Here is a 16,946-nt window from a genome sequence, read left to right as displayed (position 1 = left end):
CACCTTGATGACACCATGTCATAAATTTTCAATCATCTCCGTTTGTATTCTGGATGCACTCTCTTTCTGCATCTGCTCAACCTTACCTTAATCTTCATCAACCCAGACATCATCTCAACCAGTTTGTCAAAATGACAAACCCATCACTACTTTACTCTTCCTTATCTATCCCGATAATTCAACTTGCCAACCCTAGTTGATCAGATGCACATTTGTGGTTTCACACACCTGAGGTATCCTTGTATTTCACCAGTTCATCCCGTGTGAGCCTTCAATCACTTTCCTTCTACTTTTATGTCTTATCTTAGGAGGTTATGATGCATTCCATGAAAACTGGGAGATAAGATCCACTTATCGGTGGGAGTGGATCCTTGTCATCTGCTTCCGACATTGTACTAATATAACACTATTGTGTGAGCAAATACATCTTCTACACAAAACTTGGTAGACATCCCCTTTGTCTACCTTACTAACTTGTTGGTCATATCAGCATCCTGTGATAACCTCTTCATCAGGTGGGATTCCTACTGATTGACATCCAACTACATACTAGTGTCTGCATTTATTTATTAGTAGAATCCGTTGCTAACTTACGGAGCACATGCATATAGGTTGGTAACAACTCAATAACAACACATCACTTACCAATTGTCATTCCATACCGGTCTCTAGTCCTTATGTCATCAACATAAGACAACACTAACTTGTGTACCGGTGACTACAATGATCACAATGCAGGTTGACATCCTCTTCCTTACTAGTGACAAGCTATACCGGTAACTTTATATACTAGTTGACATCAATGACACCATTACTGGTTGACATTAATGACATCTATACCAATAATCTCTCATACCAGTTACCATGCTATATCGATTCACATCAATGACAACACAATGCCAACAATCTCCTCTTTTGGCATTGATGTCAACACTTGTAGTATCAGGCATACTACAAATTCTCTCTCTCCATTTGACAACAATGGCAAAGGGTATTGATAGAGTTTCTCTCTTCCTTTTCTCTACCGGTTTCTTCTCCTCCTTTGACCATCATACTCTGCATCCTCTCAATCAACAACACTTGAGATGGAGGGCTCAAACACCAACTGACACCAATTGTTGAGCTACCAATCATATATACAAACTAGATACCAATTGCATATACAAGTCTGATACCAACTATAGAAAATATGTGTCAATGAATTCCAGTTACCTGCCAGTCACACTGCATCATCTCCCCTTTGATATGCAGAAAGTTATTTTGACCTTGATTTGCTGATACCAAGTGTTGAGGCTAACACTGATATCAATTTTATATCACATGTGAATTCATCGATACCAAATATATGTTCTCCTCCTGTGCAAGTAACTCTCTCTCTTTGCAGGAAACTCTTTCGGTGGTCTGATTGTGATTTCAATTAAGTACAAATTGGATAGACATTGAAATACCTCATAAAAATGGACCCATGAGCACATCCCAAAGTTTCAATCATATCGGTACAACCATAGACACTAGCTCTCCCCCTGTGTCTAACATGTCTGATGCAAATCAAAAAATATGGCTATGAACTTCCCCTAAGTCATAGATCTTAGGTCTTCTTTGCCTGTCAGGTTCTAAAACAGTTCCCAATCTGCACCTTATACTGGTTGAGTTGTGCATATGTGATCTACAGACATTTTTTTAGATGCATTATATCCATCACAACTTATGACATGATCTTATATGAACACAATGCCATACCTCATCACCATCATGCCAAGAATCAAACATGTTAGCCCATAAAGATGCATGCATATATGATCAACAACCGGGTCAACACATGTCATTGAAGTCTTTTCCAATATCAACTAAGACATAACTACCTCAAACCACTCTACCATAGTTATTGCAATGATATTAGAACTCATTGACTTACATAAATTGCAATACCGATCAATATCCATACCGGTTGCATATTGCACATACCGGTTTCCTATACCGGACCAACACCTCCATTGGAGCACCTTCCTCTAGCCTTTGTCTTCTTGTGTCAAGTGCCTCTGATTCCCATGGTAATTTGAACCATTTATTGACACACATGGCAGTAATCCATCTCCCATCTGTAGGTGTGTAGCCAAAGTAGCAACTACACACACTGCCATCTCATCTTCTTCCTTTATACAAACAACTTGTTCTTCCATTTATCCTTTTCACTAAGGGGGTGAAAAAAAAGGTCAATAACTAACTCCCCCTAAGGTCTTGCATCTCCTTTAAGTCTTAGGAGATATCACCTGTGCATTGAATGCACAGTGCCGGTCTATGGTTCTACTCTCTTCCTTCTTCCTCCAAACCTTCTTGATCTCCCTTTTCTTCTCATTAGTAGTCTTGGGAGTAGGTATTACCTTCTTTTGTTGATTGGTCCTTTCTTTATCAGATTCTATAGCATGACTAGAAGCATTGTTCTACAAACAAACTGTGTTCATGCCAAACACATGATTGGAGGACCTTCTATCATATCGGTTTTGACCATCTTCTCCGGGTCATACTATTGTAGCTAGCAACCAATGTTGGTGGAGCTCTTGATCTTACAGGAACACTTCTCATTTTGTTCCATGCAACATTTTGATTCTCATATGCTCTTTAACCACTTCCATACTGAGCATAGCTACTACACCGAGTGTCATGTGACTGAAATCTCTTCTTCTTGCATTCATGACTTCTATGGCCAAAACCACTGCATTTTTGACAGATTATTTTGTTATTTCTAGGAAGAACATTTTGTCTATTCCTACACCTCATTTTGCATTCATCTGCCCTATGGCCATAATCTTTGCATGCAAACCAATAACCAGAGAAAGGGCCTCATAACTTACAAATTTATTCTACCATGCATGAGGAGATCTTACCAGTTTGGCTTCTCCCCTTCTGCTTCTTCGGGGACCTATCTTGAGTTGTCCACTCACTATAGTCCATTCATATGATGCCTTCCTTTCCACTCTTGTCTTGACTTGTGGACATCAACATATCTTTGTCTTCTACTGATAGGAGGACTTCTATGTTGTCTTCTTCTCAACTTCTTGCTTCTAGGGAAGCTACCTTCTCTCATCTTTCCTTTACCTTTTCAATCAGCATTGTTCCTCCTTATAGAAGCACCGGTCTTCATCCTCATATCTTCACCGATTGTAGTTAGATCAACCTTCTTCTTGGGAGTATTCAAGACAGTGAAGCTTTCTCCTTTATTACCTCCGTTTGAGGAGACAAACTGATTGTCTTTGTGGGAGACATTCTTTGTAGTGGATCATTAATCGACATCACATCCTAATCCTCTGGTATCCTTGGAATGTTTTTTCTTCTTCAACATTTTATCCAAGGCATCACTTGTTGCCATCAAACTAGATTCTCACCTTGAACGCATATTGACATTTCTAAAGGTATTTTTGGAGATTCTCCATTTCTCCTTCTAGCTGCTGTTATTCATTGTCCTTGGCCACTAGCTCAGACTCTAGATCTTTGCACCTACACTTCTTGGTGTCTTCACATTGAGTCTTCAACTCTGAGATACATTCCTCAGATTCTTCGAGACATTGGACCAACCAGTTTTGTTTCACAGTCACAACATTCTTGAACATCTTATATTCTTTTCGTACTTTGTTGAATTCATGAACAACACTCGCCAGTTCTCCTTCAAGATCTACCTCTGCTTCATCTTCTTCTTCATCTTCATAATCACTCCCAAACACATCTTGTTGGTAGTGTAGCATCCTAAAATTGTGACACTTGCAATTTTGACTGCATTTGGGTCTTCACGATGGCGATGCAACGTTAAACCTGAATGGAGACCCCGAAACCTGCTTGTGACACCAAAAACTGCATTTTTCCGCACCCTAGCCTTATCCTCCTTGCACCCTGCTGTCCCGGGAGGTAGGACCATGGCGCCCAGTGCCCTGGTCCCCCAGGACCATGGCGCCCAGCGCCTTGGTCCCTGGCCCTATTTTGGGCCCGGTCTCTTTTGGGCATCGGGTCTTTAAGTTTGCAATTTGGGAAATAATGTTTCCTGGTCGGCCTAAGGTCGGGAAAATCAGTCTATCAACCCTAATTGACAAGTATATAAACTACATTTCCTCTCTCAAAAAAGGGAGGAGGACATATGTGAGCAAGGTGCGAAAGCGATATTCAAACATTCAAGCATTCAAGCAATTGAGCATTCTAAGTCTCCATTCAAGGCTAGGTGTTGCATTCAAGACAAGGATTCAACCATTGAAGAGGAGATCACATACAACATACTACATACATCACATCCTTCGCATGTAAGAATACAAACATTCTTACAACAAGGTATCAGTACTTGTTTACATTACAAACATTTACATTTACAGCATTCTCATTTCTTGGTTAATTCCAAAACTGGGGTTTGACCTAAAGGCAAACCCCTCATCCCTAACCCCCCAATCGTCCTCTCTTTTCTGTGTGTAGGTTGCAGGCACGTGGCTATAATTGAAGATCTGGAATCCTTGTGCAGAGACGAACAGATCCACCTTCGTTTTGCGGATTTTTCGGAGGACCATGTGCACGCTGGGCGCCATCGTCCCATCAACTTTCACTCAAATTTGCAGAACAGCACCATCTCGACATTTTACTGCTAATTCCAGGTCCGCAGCTTCATCTTGTATCCCTATCTCAGTTTATAAGCGAATCTTTCCTATTTTACATGCATTCCTAGTTCAATCATTTTATCTACATTCTTTACAAAAGAGGGTATCCTTGATGTCACAACCCTTGAAACTCATTTAGAATCCAATCCTGCATTGCGTGGGATTGGATCTTGTGGGTTTCAACCCCTCTTTTGAATGTAAAGTCTCCCCTAAGTGAAAACCATCAACCCTAGTGACCTCCCTTCTCTCTCCTCGGAGTTGGGAGGGGAGAACAACTAGGGTTCGATTTTTTTCCGCTTTACAGATAGGATTGATCTTCATGATCACTTCTAGATGTATGCCTCTCATTTTTTGATTCTTGAGCCATGAAAAGATGAGTTTCTTCTTCATCATTGATGTTGGTGCTAACAGATCTACCTTCATCTGCAAATTGTTGTGATCAATTTCTTTTATTTCTCTCACAAACTGATTCTGTAGTGGTAAGCTCATTTCCATAGAGCTTCTTTAGCCTGTCCAATAGACTCTTTGTTGATTTGCATCTATCCACCTATTAAGAAACATCACCAGATAGCCCACTGAGCATACCATTCATGGCTTCAACATTGCATTCATTTTTGCTTTCTACTTCAGGACCAATGGGAGGACTAATCGGTCTAGAGGGACCATTTACAACTGACATCCACACATCATACCCTGAGGATAGGTAGACTTACATCCTACAACTCCCTAAAGAGTAATTTGAACCATCAAACACCAAATTAGGGGTTGACACAAAATAGACCATTGTGTTCACAAAACCAAAATCTACCCAAGCTGGAGAAATATTATCAACCGAGAACCTAGGCTCCGATACCAATTCTTGAACACAAGATGCCACTGAGATGGGGGGTGAATCAGTGGTTTGCAAACTTTAACCTTTTAATCCTAAGTGTGTGTATTGGTTAGCAAATCTAACACAAAGTAAACATACCAGTGAGATAGGGGAGGATAACACAAAAGCAACCACACACAAAAGGAACATCACATGACTTCAGATGTACGAGGAAAACCCAACATGGGAAAAACCTTGGTGAGAAATGCTACTAGATTCTACTTCTCCAATCAAACCTCACAATGAAAACAATGGTTACAACATTTAGGGCACCAACCTAAGGAGAACCAACCCCTCATTTAGGGCACCAACCCAAGGAGCACCAACCCCTGGTTATAGGGAACCAACCCAAGGACCACCAACCCCTGCACTGAGCTCCAACTTAGTGATTACAATATTATATATCAATACAAAAGTGATAACCTGGTTACAAATATGTTGTATAACCTCTGCAACTTCTCTTCCGATTTTACTCTTCTCAATCAATCTTCCTCTACTTCGCTCTCTATCGGATCTCTGCTCACTCATATCCTCCTCTCCTTTACTCTCGACTGCAATCTTACTTATTCAGCCTCTACCTATTCTCTACCTTTACTCTACTCTTTGATCACTACCAGTTCTCAGCTTGTCGGTTAAGCCCTGCTTTGATCTTCTTTGCCTCTTCTTTGCAGGTTCACTCTTTTCTGATCCCTTTGCCGGTTCAGCCTCTACCTTTTCTTAATATTTTTTATGTCTTGCCTTGACCTCTTCTCACTTTATCTCTCCTCTTCTTTACTCACTGTAGCTACCTTCTTACCGGTTCAACCACCACCAATTCACACCACTGTCAGGCTCAATGACAGTCTACCGATTGCCTTACCCTTGTTGGTTGAGCTCTTCTAACCAGTTCTCACTGAAGTACTTAGTCACCTCTTTGATTGTCGATGGACTCTCTAATTGGCTGGCTCCCTACTGCACTTTCACTCTTTGATCTACAGTATCCGGCCTGTAGCATCAATCATCTTCAATGTTTAGTCAACATATTTATACTTGAGTTTTCTAGCCATAACCGATAATCAAAGCTTTGGTGCACTAGGGTTCCTTCATCGACCTCAAGGAAAATCAAATCCAATTAGATCTCCTTCCAGAGATTGACTACCTGCAACAGATCAGTCAACTCCGCCAATCCCATTGCGTCCAAAACACATTTGCTATATTTAGCAAACATGACCTCTTTGTCGATCTGCACTTGTCAACCACAATGAATGAGTTCGTTGTCCCCTTCACCAAATCTGATCAGAACCTAGACACGTTGCATCGATCGTGATGCCAACAAATCTAATCTTTATCCTCTGATCAGTCTCGAGTCGTATCCTTCTTCTCTTGACTCATGATATCTACTATCAACTTTAATGTCGACCAGTCACCAACTACCTCACTGACAATGCACGTTCCATTTATTTGACACTTAGAATACACGTGGCATCTTTGATGGCACGCACCTTAGCTCAATTACCGTGTTGGTTTGGGCTTAGACACCGACCAACATATTACCTGTGTTCACTTACCGGTTCACTAACCCTGTCGATTATACATCACCCGGTCATCATTCAAGCGCGCACTTTGCTGCTCTACCAGTGGGTAACCTTAACCGATTACCAAACATGCGAATCCACAACATGCTCATCTTCATCAGATCTCAAAATGACAAACCCATCACTTCTTTACTCTTCCTTCTTTGTCCTGATAGTTGAACTTGCTAACCCTAGCTGATCCGATGCACATTTTTGGTTTCACACACCTGAGGCATCCTTGTATTTCACTAGTTCATCCAGCTTGAGCCTTCAATCATCTGCCTTCTACTTTTATGTCTTATCTAAGAAGGTTATGATGCATTCCATGCAAATTGGGAGATAACTCCACTTACTAATGGGAGTGGATCCTTTTCATTTGCTTTCAACATTGTACTAAAATGACAATTTTGTGTGAGTAGATACATCTTCCACACAAAACCCCTGGTAGACATCCCCTTTGTCTACCTTACTAACTTGCGGTAGTCCTAAAACTTGTCAGTGATATCAACATCCTATGATAACCTCTTCATCTGGTGGGAGTCCTGTTGATTGACATCCAATTGCATATCGGTGTTTGCACTTCTTCATTAGTTCAATCCTTTGCTAACTTACAGGGCACATGCATACCGGTTGGCAAAAACTCAATGCCAACACATCACTTACTGGTTGTCATTCCATACTGATCTCCAGTCCTTATGTCTTCAACACAAGCCAACACTTACTTGTGTACCGGTGACTCCAATTATCACAATGCAGGTTGACATCCTCTTCCTTACTAATGACAAGCTATACTAGTAACCTACTATACTAGTTGACATCAATCACACCATTACTGATTGACATGAATGAAAGCTATACCAACAATCTCTCATACCGATTACCATGCTATACCAGTTGACATCAATGACAACACAATTCCAACACAAAGACCACATGGAATGAGGAAATAAAGGTGTTGCATGCATCCCTAGATTTTTCAAAGGGTAATATTAAAAACATAGCCTCAAAGCATGAGGTAGAGAACTCAAACCCACCACAATCTATCATAAGAAACTCACAACAACAAAGAGGGTTGGAGCCCCAACAATAGAAGCTACAAAAAGTCAAAGAAGAATTCCCCTTGCCAAGTAGGTTTTGACAACATCAGCCCATGAAAAGAACCAAAAATCACAAAAAGTGCCCTTTACATCCACAATTAAGATCAAGGGAAACCATCACTATCATATTTCATATCATCTTATAAAACTTCGTCTACATCAATACACCTACCTAGAACCCCAAGTCCCCCCCTCGTACCTCCCACCTTAGCAAATATAGTTAATGATAGAGGTGACTATCATTTTTGACTAATATGGATTGGCCACATACTGGAAAATATTTTCATATAAACACTAGAATTTTAATCAAAATTCCATATTGGGTAAATATTATGGTTTTTAATAATTTATGATTTGGAGTGGAGTTATAAGATGTGAAAAGGGAAATTAGTGCTCAAGGTTTATGTAGGCGACACAAGACAAATGGTATGTTCATCCTTGACATATTAGTTTGTTATTGGTAATGAATACATTATCATTTGCATCCAACATCCTTAGTATGAGGACTTTTGTGAATTTACTATGATGAATTCATAACAATTAATTTTATTTTTGATGATTTATATATAAAGGGGTTCTAAATGGAGGTTGAAGGAAAAGGAGGCAGGAGGAAATCTATCATCCTAAGCTATCTTCTCACTCAAGGATAATTCATAGCATCTTATAAAACTTCGTCTACGTCAATAGACCTACCTAGAACCCCAATTCCCCCCCTCGTACCTCCCACCTTAGCAAATATAGTTAATGATAAAGGTGACTATCATTTTTGACTAATATGGATTGGCTGCATAATGGAAAATATTTTCATATAAACACTAGAATTTTAATCAAAATTCCATATTGGGTAAATATTATGGTTTTTAATAATTTATGATTTGGAGTGGAGTTATAAGATGTGAAAAGGGACATTAGTGCTCAAGGTTTATGTAGGTGATTCTCATTCATATGACAAGACAAATGGTATGTTCATCCTTTACATATTAGTTTGTTATTTGTAATGAATACATTATCATTTGGATCCAACATCCTTAGTATGAGGACTTTTGTGAATTTACTGTGATGAATTGATAACCATTAATTTTATTTTTGATGATTTATATATAAAGGGGTTCTAAATGGAGGTTGAAGGAAAAGGAGGCAGGAGGAAATCTATCATCCTAAGCTAGCTTTTCACTCAAGGATAATTCATAGCATGGGAATGACCCTATTTGTGTCCCTAAAGAAAAGAGATGAATTGTAATTATGTGTGTCCCTTCAAGGAGTAAGGGGGCCTATATTTCTTGTGGGTGCACTTGGTGTATTCATGTTTGGTAGGTGATTTATACAATAACTGAGTTATTGTTTCTATACCATTGGATGAGGCATTAGATACACTCAAAGGAGATGTCAAATTTCAAAGAAAAGGCGTCTCATTGTTTAAGCAGATTGGAAACATAAGTTATGTTCTCTCGTGTTGTGAAAATGTTTCTAGGTTATATAGTCAATAGATCCACTAATGTAATTAGTTTAGTATGTCTTGGGTGAGCGAATAAGACTAGTGAAGAAAATTCATCAAAGTCTCTAGAACGGTTGTTGTGGTTAACCCTTGCAATGTTCCAACCTTTTTTAAGATTAATTTAAGAAGGGGAATGTTTGAGAATAGCACATTTATAGGTTATTTTTTAGTTAGTATAGTAAGTAATTAATAAATTGATGGTAGATTTAATAAATTTTTTCTTTCTTTCCCATTGAAGAAGTTATTTGGTTATTGGTTATTAATGGGAAACTCAATGGTTTTATAAAGCCAATAATGCATATGATCTAATAAGATCAAATATATCATTTTATATTTTCTATACAATCATGGAATAACTCACAATTTTAATTTTATTTCTCTACCATTTTTCAACAAGGACAAAGTCTAAAACAAGTATAAAAATGCTTGAAATAAAAACTATTACCTCAAATATAAAACCCTTTGTATGAAGTATCATATTAACCTCGACATTGCTTGGAAGATGTTAATGCATGAGTTTAACATGAAGAAACACATCAATTGATTGATCATGATTATCGAAACAAAGATGTATGCTTCTTTCTCCTTGATTGTAGGTTTGTGCTCAAATTACTCAATTATTATTGATTGAATGCTCATTGGATGATATTTCATCTTAGCTAAGGTTTGAAATAAGAGGAGTTGTATTTATATGCAACTTCCACCTTTTTAGATTTAATTTTTCAGGGAAGGAAAACATTGGAGGGCAGATTCCTACTATTGACAAACTTCACATTCACATTTTAAATTTCATGGCCAAAATGGATAAACAAGGGTGTTGAGCACCCTAGCTTTTTGGATAGGGAAAAAGGTCATGAATAAGGGGAGTGCATTGCGTTAATGGCAATGGTCCCAAAAATAAGCATAATCAAACTTAAATTAAGTATAGATTAGGCACAATCTCCATAGAGAGTCCTAAATAAGTTTGAAATTATAAAGGGATACAATTCACTAGGCTAAATTTAGCCCACACTTTGTAGGTGTTAGTTTTTCAGGCAGACTAGAGTAGAAAACAATATTAAATGTACTGTTGCATAAGAGAGGTAAAAATAACAAAATACAATAAAACAAAGATTTAACATGGTTCACCCAATGTGGGCTACATCGACCACAAAATCAACCATCTACTTCTTTTCTATTATCCAATGAAGAGAAAAATACAATACATAACATTCGACAATAATACAATGCCCTTATAAAATAGGGCTGCCTTATAGGGAAAATAGAAGTACCCAATATATCTACCATTAGATCTATGAACTAATGATCTAAATGGTCAGGATTTATAAAAGTGCACAAAATATCCCCCACCCTCTTGCAAGCCCCCACAAACACCTATCAACACTAACTAATATGGGGGAAAAGTGCACCTAGATAAAACCAACAAAATTTAAACCTAGCGATATGATTAGTCACCACATATTGACAAGAGGGAGTGTCAACATACACTCATACATTTGATTAAAGTATGCAGACACCTAAATTTCTTTGAACAAGGCTATAGTGTTGTAAATTGCATCTCTTTACAATTTCACACTATATTTATGCCACTACTTTAGTATTTTTTGTACTAGATCATTTCAAGTCTATTTGGGCACTATCCTACTCTATAATTTAACTGTTAAAGACTCAACTTAATTTCTATCATATGTTAATTTTGATACTAGGTCTTATGTCCTACATCCCAAAACATTTTGTTCCTATATAGTACATGGATGTAGTGGCTTATTACCCATAAATTTTTGTTGAGATAAAACACATGTAATAAAGATACTCTTGCTTTCCATTTTATCTTTCTAAATTTTCATTCCTAGTTGATTAGGTTTCTTGAGACTGTTGGCACCTTTATTTTTTTATTTTTTTTGTATTTTGCATTGGTTGATTAGTTTCATTAGGGTTACTCATGCAAATAGATGTGCCCGATCTTTATATTTTACTATCAATTTTTTGCCTTTATGAATAATCTAATCATTGTTTGAGTTGTGCCATTAGGTTCACTATGGCACTTTTTTCTCTTTGATCGTAAACTTAATCTTGAATTTAGAGGATGATCTTCATTTCTATGACTAGAAATAATTATTCAATATTTGTTTCCATTATCTTCTTGCTTTAGTGGTATTCATGTTCATCTCTAAGATTTTTTTTTTTAATGCTTCTTAATCTTCAAATTCCTTATACTTTTATTTTAATTTGTGCACAGATACCTCATTAGGCCTAGTTGTAAAGATCACTTTTTAATTTTTATCCTTTTTTCCATAGTAAATACTATTCAATTATTAGGTCACTTTTACACTAACATATTTAAGTTTACTTAGGGCATTTGGTTTATTGTATCAACTCATAAGATTAGGACACATGCCATGATCTAACTTCATCCTCACCTAGAGTTTCATGTGGGATTTCATTACCGTTTATCAATGATAATTCATTTTATTCATTATTCTTATTTATTTTGTATCAATAGTGCACTTAGGATTTCATAACCTTTTTTATTTTTTCTCTTTCATGATAGGTTTTTTATTGTAGGTTTTCATTGTGAGTTGTAGGGTTGAGGAATTAGCTTCAACAAGATATCCCATACAATAGAATCAACCCCAAAAAAATATAAATATGTATGTTCAATTTCATGTATAAGATAATCTATATAATTGAAGATTGTCTCTATAGTTGTAGAAGTAAACTAGAGAGTTTCAAAATCAAATTTATAGGTCAATGGTAATAGTCAAATATTTCATTATATAAAATATCTATATAAACGCTCCATTATTTACATAAAATATTTTTATATTTATTTGACCTAAATGTTCATGTTTGTGGTTATTTACCTTCACACTATTATAGAATCCAATTTAATAATTTTTTTCATTTAATTCTTTTTATAATTAATTAGATTAGAATCGAAATATTGTATGAAAAAGGGGGCTTTAGCTCTAGATGCCCTTGAAATGCATTAAGCAATCCCAAAACAATCAACTATGCCAAAGATGGGTGACGAAAGATGGGTGACGTATAGGTAACATAAGACAACCAAAATCTAATTAATTAAAAAAAAACAATTAGATTACTTTATTGAAACCTAAAAGAAAATTATATTCCTTCCAACACCCGATCATGTAAATAAATGTGATTCAAACTCTAATCTCTATTTATTGGCACATACTTCTCATACTAGTGACTCAAATTTATTTCAAAATAACTAATATATTATTTTTTAAACAAATCATACATTACATGAATATATTTATACAATGCCCTTCTAATTCTATCGTACTGTTAACATAATTAAAATATTAAAGCTATGAGATTTCCACAATCCATTTTGTATACTAGTTTATTTTTCTGGATTCGATTGTGTGTATTTATTCATATCTTTGGAATTCTTTTCATCCTGATGATGAATCACAGAGTGTGATTCGAAACGTTGATGGGAAAAAAATACACACAATCGAATCCAGAAAAATAAACTAGTATATAATTAAAATACTTGATATTAAATCTTAAATAATCCTCATGGAAAGACTTTTGATTCACCGAACTTCCATTTTTCTGATGTCCAAGATTGAAGGTCAAAATTCTGTATTAACGTGGCGAACTAGGAGGAAACTTCACGTGACTGAGCAGTTCTTTCTCGCAAGACATGCTAGCTTAAAAAATGTAAATTAATCTGATGATAACTTGAAGATGCCATGAAAGTCACGAGATGCCTGACTTTCTTGCTTTAGAGACGTGGAAATGGACGGAAAAGCTAATCTCCATTCTCACCAGTAATTGATTTTTCCTTCAGATAAGATTATGTTCGCCAGGATTAAGGAAGCGTAACTGCTTTATATTCAAACTACAGCCATCTACCTCACATTCTCATATTGATTTTGGGCCGTGATTACTGCAATTCACAAGATGAACACACTAGTCAATGTATGGCCCATTCTAATACCTCAATCTATAATAACCAGCTGAATAGCCTTCAAATTGGTTGGTAGTACCTTCCTTAAAATCACTTTTTGCAACCACATTTATTTATTCTAGGGAGGAAAAAACTCTCTATCAATGTATACGGCCTTAGCATCGTCTATATCCTTTTGAATCTAACTTTGCAGATGTAATCAAACGTACATTGTCTACAGTAGCTGATGCTATTGCTCAATTTGAAAGGTTGAAGACATTGGAAAAGAGAAAAGGAACTTTATGATGAGCACAAATTACGCCCTTTTTATCTCATGCTTTTCACTCCTTGTGATGAAAAATGACTAAAGTAAAAAGCTATCATAGCATACTGTAGTTCGATTGATGAAAGAAGTAGGAAGCATGAAAGGGAGAAGTAAAGAGAATAGTGCATCAAATCCTGAAAGCCAGCGATCGTCAAATCATGCACGCCCGTGATCGGAGGGGAGGCCCAGCATCTCTCCAAAAGCTTATATAAACCCCACTTCACCCAACCTTTCTTCACTCAAGAAACTTTGTCACTTGTAATTCCAAAGGCAAGATGTCTCTAATCAGAAAAGCTTATGTTATGTTTGTCATAGTAATTATATTGTGTGCAAGAGAGAATTGCACGGCCACAAGGCCAGTCACGACCAAAGCCCTGCTTAGTACTTCATTGACTGATGAATATTACGCCTATTCAAACGTGGTGGACGTTAGATCATTCGGTGCAAAAGGCAATGGAGTGACCGACGATACCAATGTTATCTTCTACTTTAGTACTTTTTATTATATTATTAGTTTTGTTGTTTATTCAATTATATATAATTTGTTTGCATCAATGTTTATGTTTTTAATTGTAGTCTATGTAAAATTTATTAACATTAATCAATGTTTAAGATTTCACAGACTTAAAATTTGTTTTTATCAACATTTTAAATTGAATCATACTTTATGATACATTATCAGAATCACATTTAATAAATATTATTACTTTTAATATCAATATTTGAAATCATACTTAAAATTTATTTCCATCAACATTTCAAACCATGTTATTTATTCTGAATTATAATAAACCTGTGGTTGAGTCAGGCATTTAAAGCAGCGTGGCAAGCAGTCTGCTCCAAAGCGTCCTCAACATTACACGTCCCAGCTGCTCACAGTTTTCTAGTTGGGCCTATCACCTTCTCAGGACCCTGCAAATCAAAGATTATCTTTGAGGTATGATTTTAATGTTTTGAAAAAAATAACAGAAATATCCGAGTAGACATGCTAGATTTCAAAGGCAAGTGGAGCTAATGTATATATCTTTACTATATATTAACTGCAACAGCTTTATGGAACTATAATTGCACACTTGAATCCCAAGTCCGGGCCTGCCAATTTGTGGGTATGGATCGATTTCTCCAAACTAAACGGAATCACTGTAGTCGGCAATGGCGTCATAGACGGACAAGGAGCACCTTGGTGGAAGTTGTCCCAATACGATGATATGGTACATATTTATTAGGTTATTTTTTCATAAACAAGGGAGTGGTTTTCATTGCAACTACTTAAATAACAATCCAAATTTGTATGTCACAGGGGAGCGATGATTATGGTGACAGCTTACTGAGTGTGAAGCCCACGGTGAGTCATTAGAAGCAAATATGTTTTATAGTAACGGGATAAGCAGTCCCAAAGTATGTTTTTTGGTTCTCTGGTTTGCTAATTGCCATAAACATGCCAAGCCCCGGAATCATGATCGTCTTTGGAAATTTGCAATAATATTTGTGGATATTGAATTTGTTTATGTTTTCTCCGAAGGCATTGAGATTCTTCGGGAGCTTTTACGTGACCGTCCAGGGCATCACAATAAAAAACAGTCCACAATTTCATCTCAAATTTGAGACTTGCACTTCTGTGAAAGTGGCTGGCGTGACAATCTCCTCTCCTGGAAACAGTCCAAATACAGACGGAATTCATGTTCAAGAAACCAGTGATGTTGAAATCCACCATTCTTCAATCGCATGTGGTATACTAACAGCGATTCTTTAGAAACCCGCAATTTTTTAATTAGATTATTTATGATGTTATAAATTTTGAATATTGTTGTATGAACGAATAGGAGACGACTGCGTGTCGATACAAACAGGTTCCTCTGGCATCCGCGTTCATAACATCAACTGTGGCCCTGGTCATGGTATCAGGTATTCTTATTAATTCACTACATTCCTTTTTAAGCCATCTCTTTCTTCAGCTAGCCAATAAAATTAAGGAAATTCATTGACCAAAATGACTAAGGATCCACAAATCCAGAAAACAAATTGGATGACGTAACACTATCAGTATAGTGAACTTTTTATACTTGATTATTATTCAACTTTTAACACTAGAATTTGTTTAACTGATATCAGTATTGGAGGACTAGGAAAAGACCGATCGAAGGCTTGCGTTTCCAACGTGAGCGTCTACGACAGCAACATTCAAGATGCTTCCAATGGCGTCCGTATCAAAACATGGCAGGTCAGTTAACTTCATCCGGCCATATAACTAAAGTTATATTTTTCGACATGGTTAAAGCTTCGTCTTACTGGTCTTCATGTAAACAGGGGGGAGTTGGATCAGTAAAGGGTGTGACGTTCTCCAATATACAAGTTTCTAACGTGAGGATTCCCATTGATATCAATCAATTCTACTGTGATAAAACTACGTGTCGAAATCAATCATCGGCCGTCTTCATAACGGGCGTGACATATCAGAAGATCATTGGGACATACGTGGACAAGCCAATCTATGTAGCCTGTAGTAATGATGTCCCATGCACTGATTTGAAGATGATCGACATTAACCTAAAACCTGCTGTTACATACCACAAGGATCCCTTCTGTTTGAATAGCTATGGACAATCCACTGTTGGTTGCCTACGATCTGAAAGGCCCCAAAATGATCCCTCCCGCACTCAATCACACGGGGATGCATGTTAAAGCAGTTAAACATCAGTTTAAATACGTACTATCTAATATTGTGCTTTGATACTTCTAATATTGTGCTTTGATACTTCCAGTGTTTGTACTCTTTGTACTTCCTATATTACTATATATTAAATGTCGTTCTTTTTCTAGAAGGATGACACCGTGTTATTTAAATATTTGACCTAAAAGACTTGCATTCAAATTGTATATTTTGATTGGAATTTGAGAGCAGTCAGGTTTGTTACGCAATATAATCGATTGCTTACATTGTTGAGAATTTGCATTGCTGATTTGTGTACGAGGAATTTTATATGCATTTATGATGTGATCTCGAATTACAATTTTCATTGTACTTTTATAATCTAGAATGAGACTTGATATA

General features: G+C 36.8%; 1 protein-coding gene across 1 annotated transcript; it reads left to right on the top strand.

The window, feature by feature from the left end:
- Positions 1–14,169: 14,169 nt before the first annotated feature.
- Positions 14,170–16,576, top strand: LOC131028277 (polygalacturonase At1g48100-like). The gene is made up of 8 exons (XM_057958528.2): positions 14,170–14,370; positions 14,703–14,831; positions 14,944–15,105; positions 15,195–15,239; positions 15,417–15,624; positions 15,718–15,799; positions 16,007–16,115; positions 16,202–16,576. The coding sequence occupies exons 1-8, from the start codon at positions 14,170–14,172 to the stop codon at positions 16,574–16,576; spliced, it is 1,311 nt and encodes a 436-aa protein (XP_057814511.2).
- The last annotated feature ends 370 nt before the right edge of the window (positions 16,577–16,946 follow it).

This window comes from Cryptomeria japonica, chromosome 1 (genome assembly GCF_030272615.1).
Source record: "Cryptomeria japonica chromosome 1, Sugi_1.0, whole genome shotgun sequence".
Taxonomy (NCBI): domain Eukaryota; kingdom Viridiplantae; phylum Streptophyta; class Pinopsida; order Cupressales; family Cupressaceae; genus Cryptomeria; species Cryptomeria japonica.
The sequence above is the reverse complement of the archived record's forward strand: the minus strand, read 5'-3'. Positions and strand labels throughout refer to the sequence as shown.

What these genes read in the sequence shown, in the direction of transcription:
- LOC131028277 (XM_057958528.2), top strand. Translation starts at nt 14,170, where the DNA reads ATGTCTCTAATCAGAAAAGCTTATGTTATGTTTGTCATAGTAATTATA. An exon ending in AATCAAAGATTATCTTTGAG is followed by an intron (nt 14,832 to 14,943) that starts GTATGATTTTAA and finishes TAACTGCAACAG; the next exon opens with CTTTATGGAACTATAATTGC. An exon ending in CCATTCTTCAATCGCATGTG is followed by an intron (nt 15,625 to 15,717) that starts GTATACTAACAG and finishes ATGAACGAATAG; the next exon opens with GAGACGACTGCGTGTCGATA.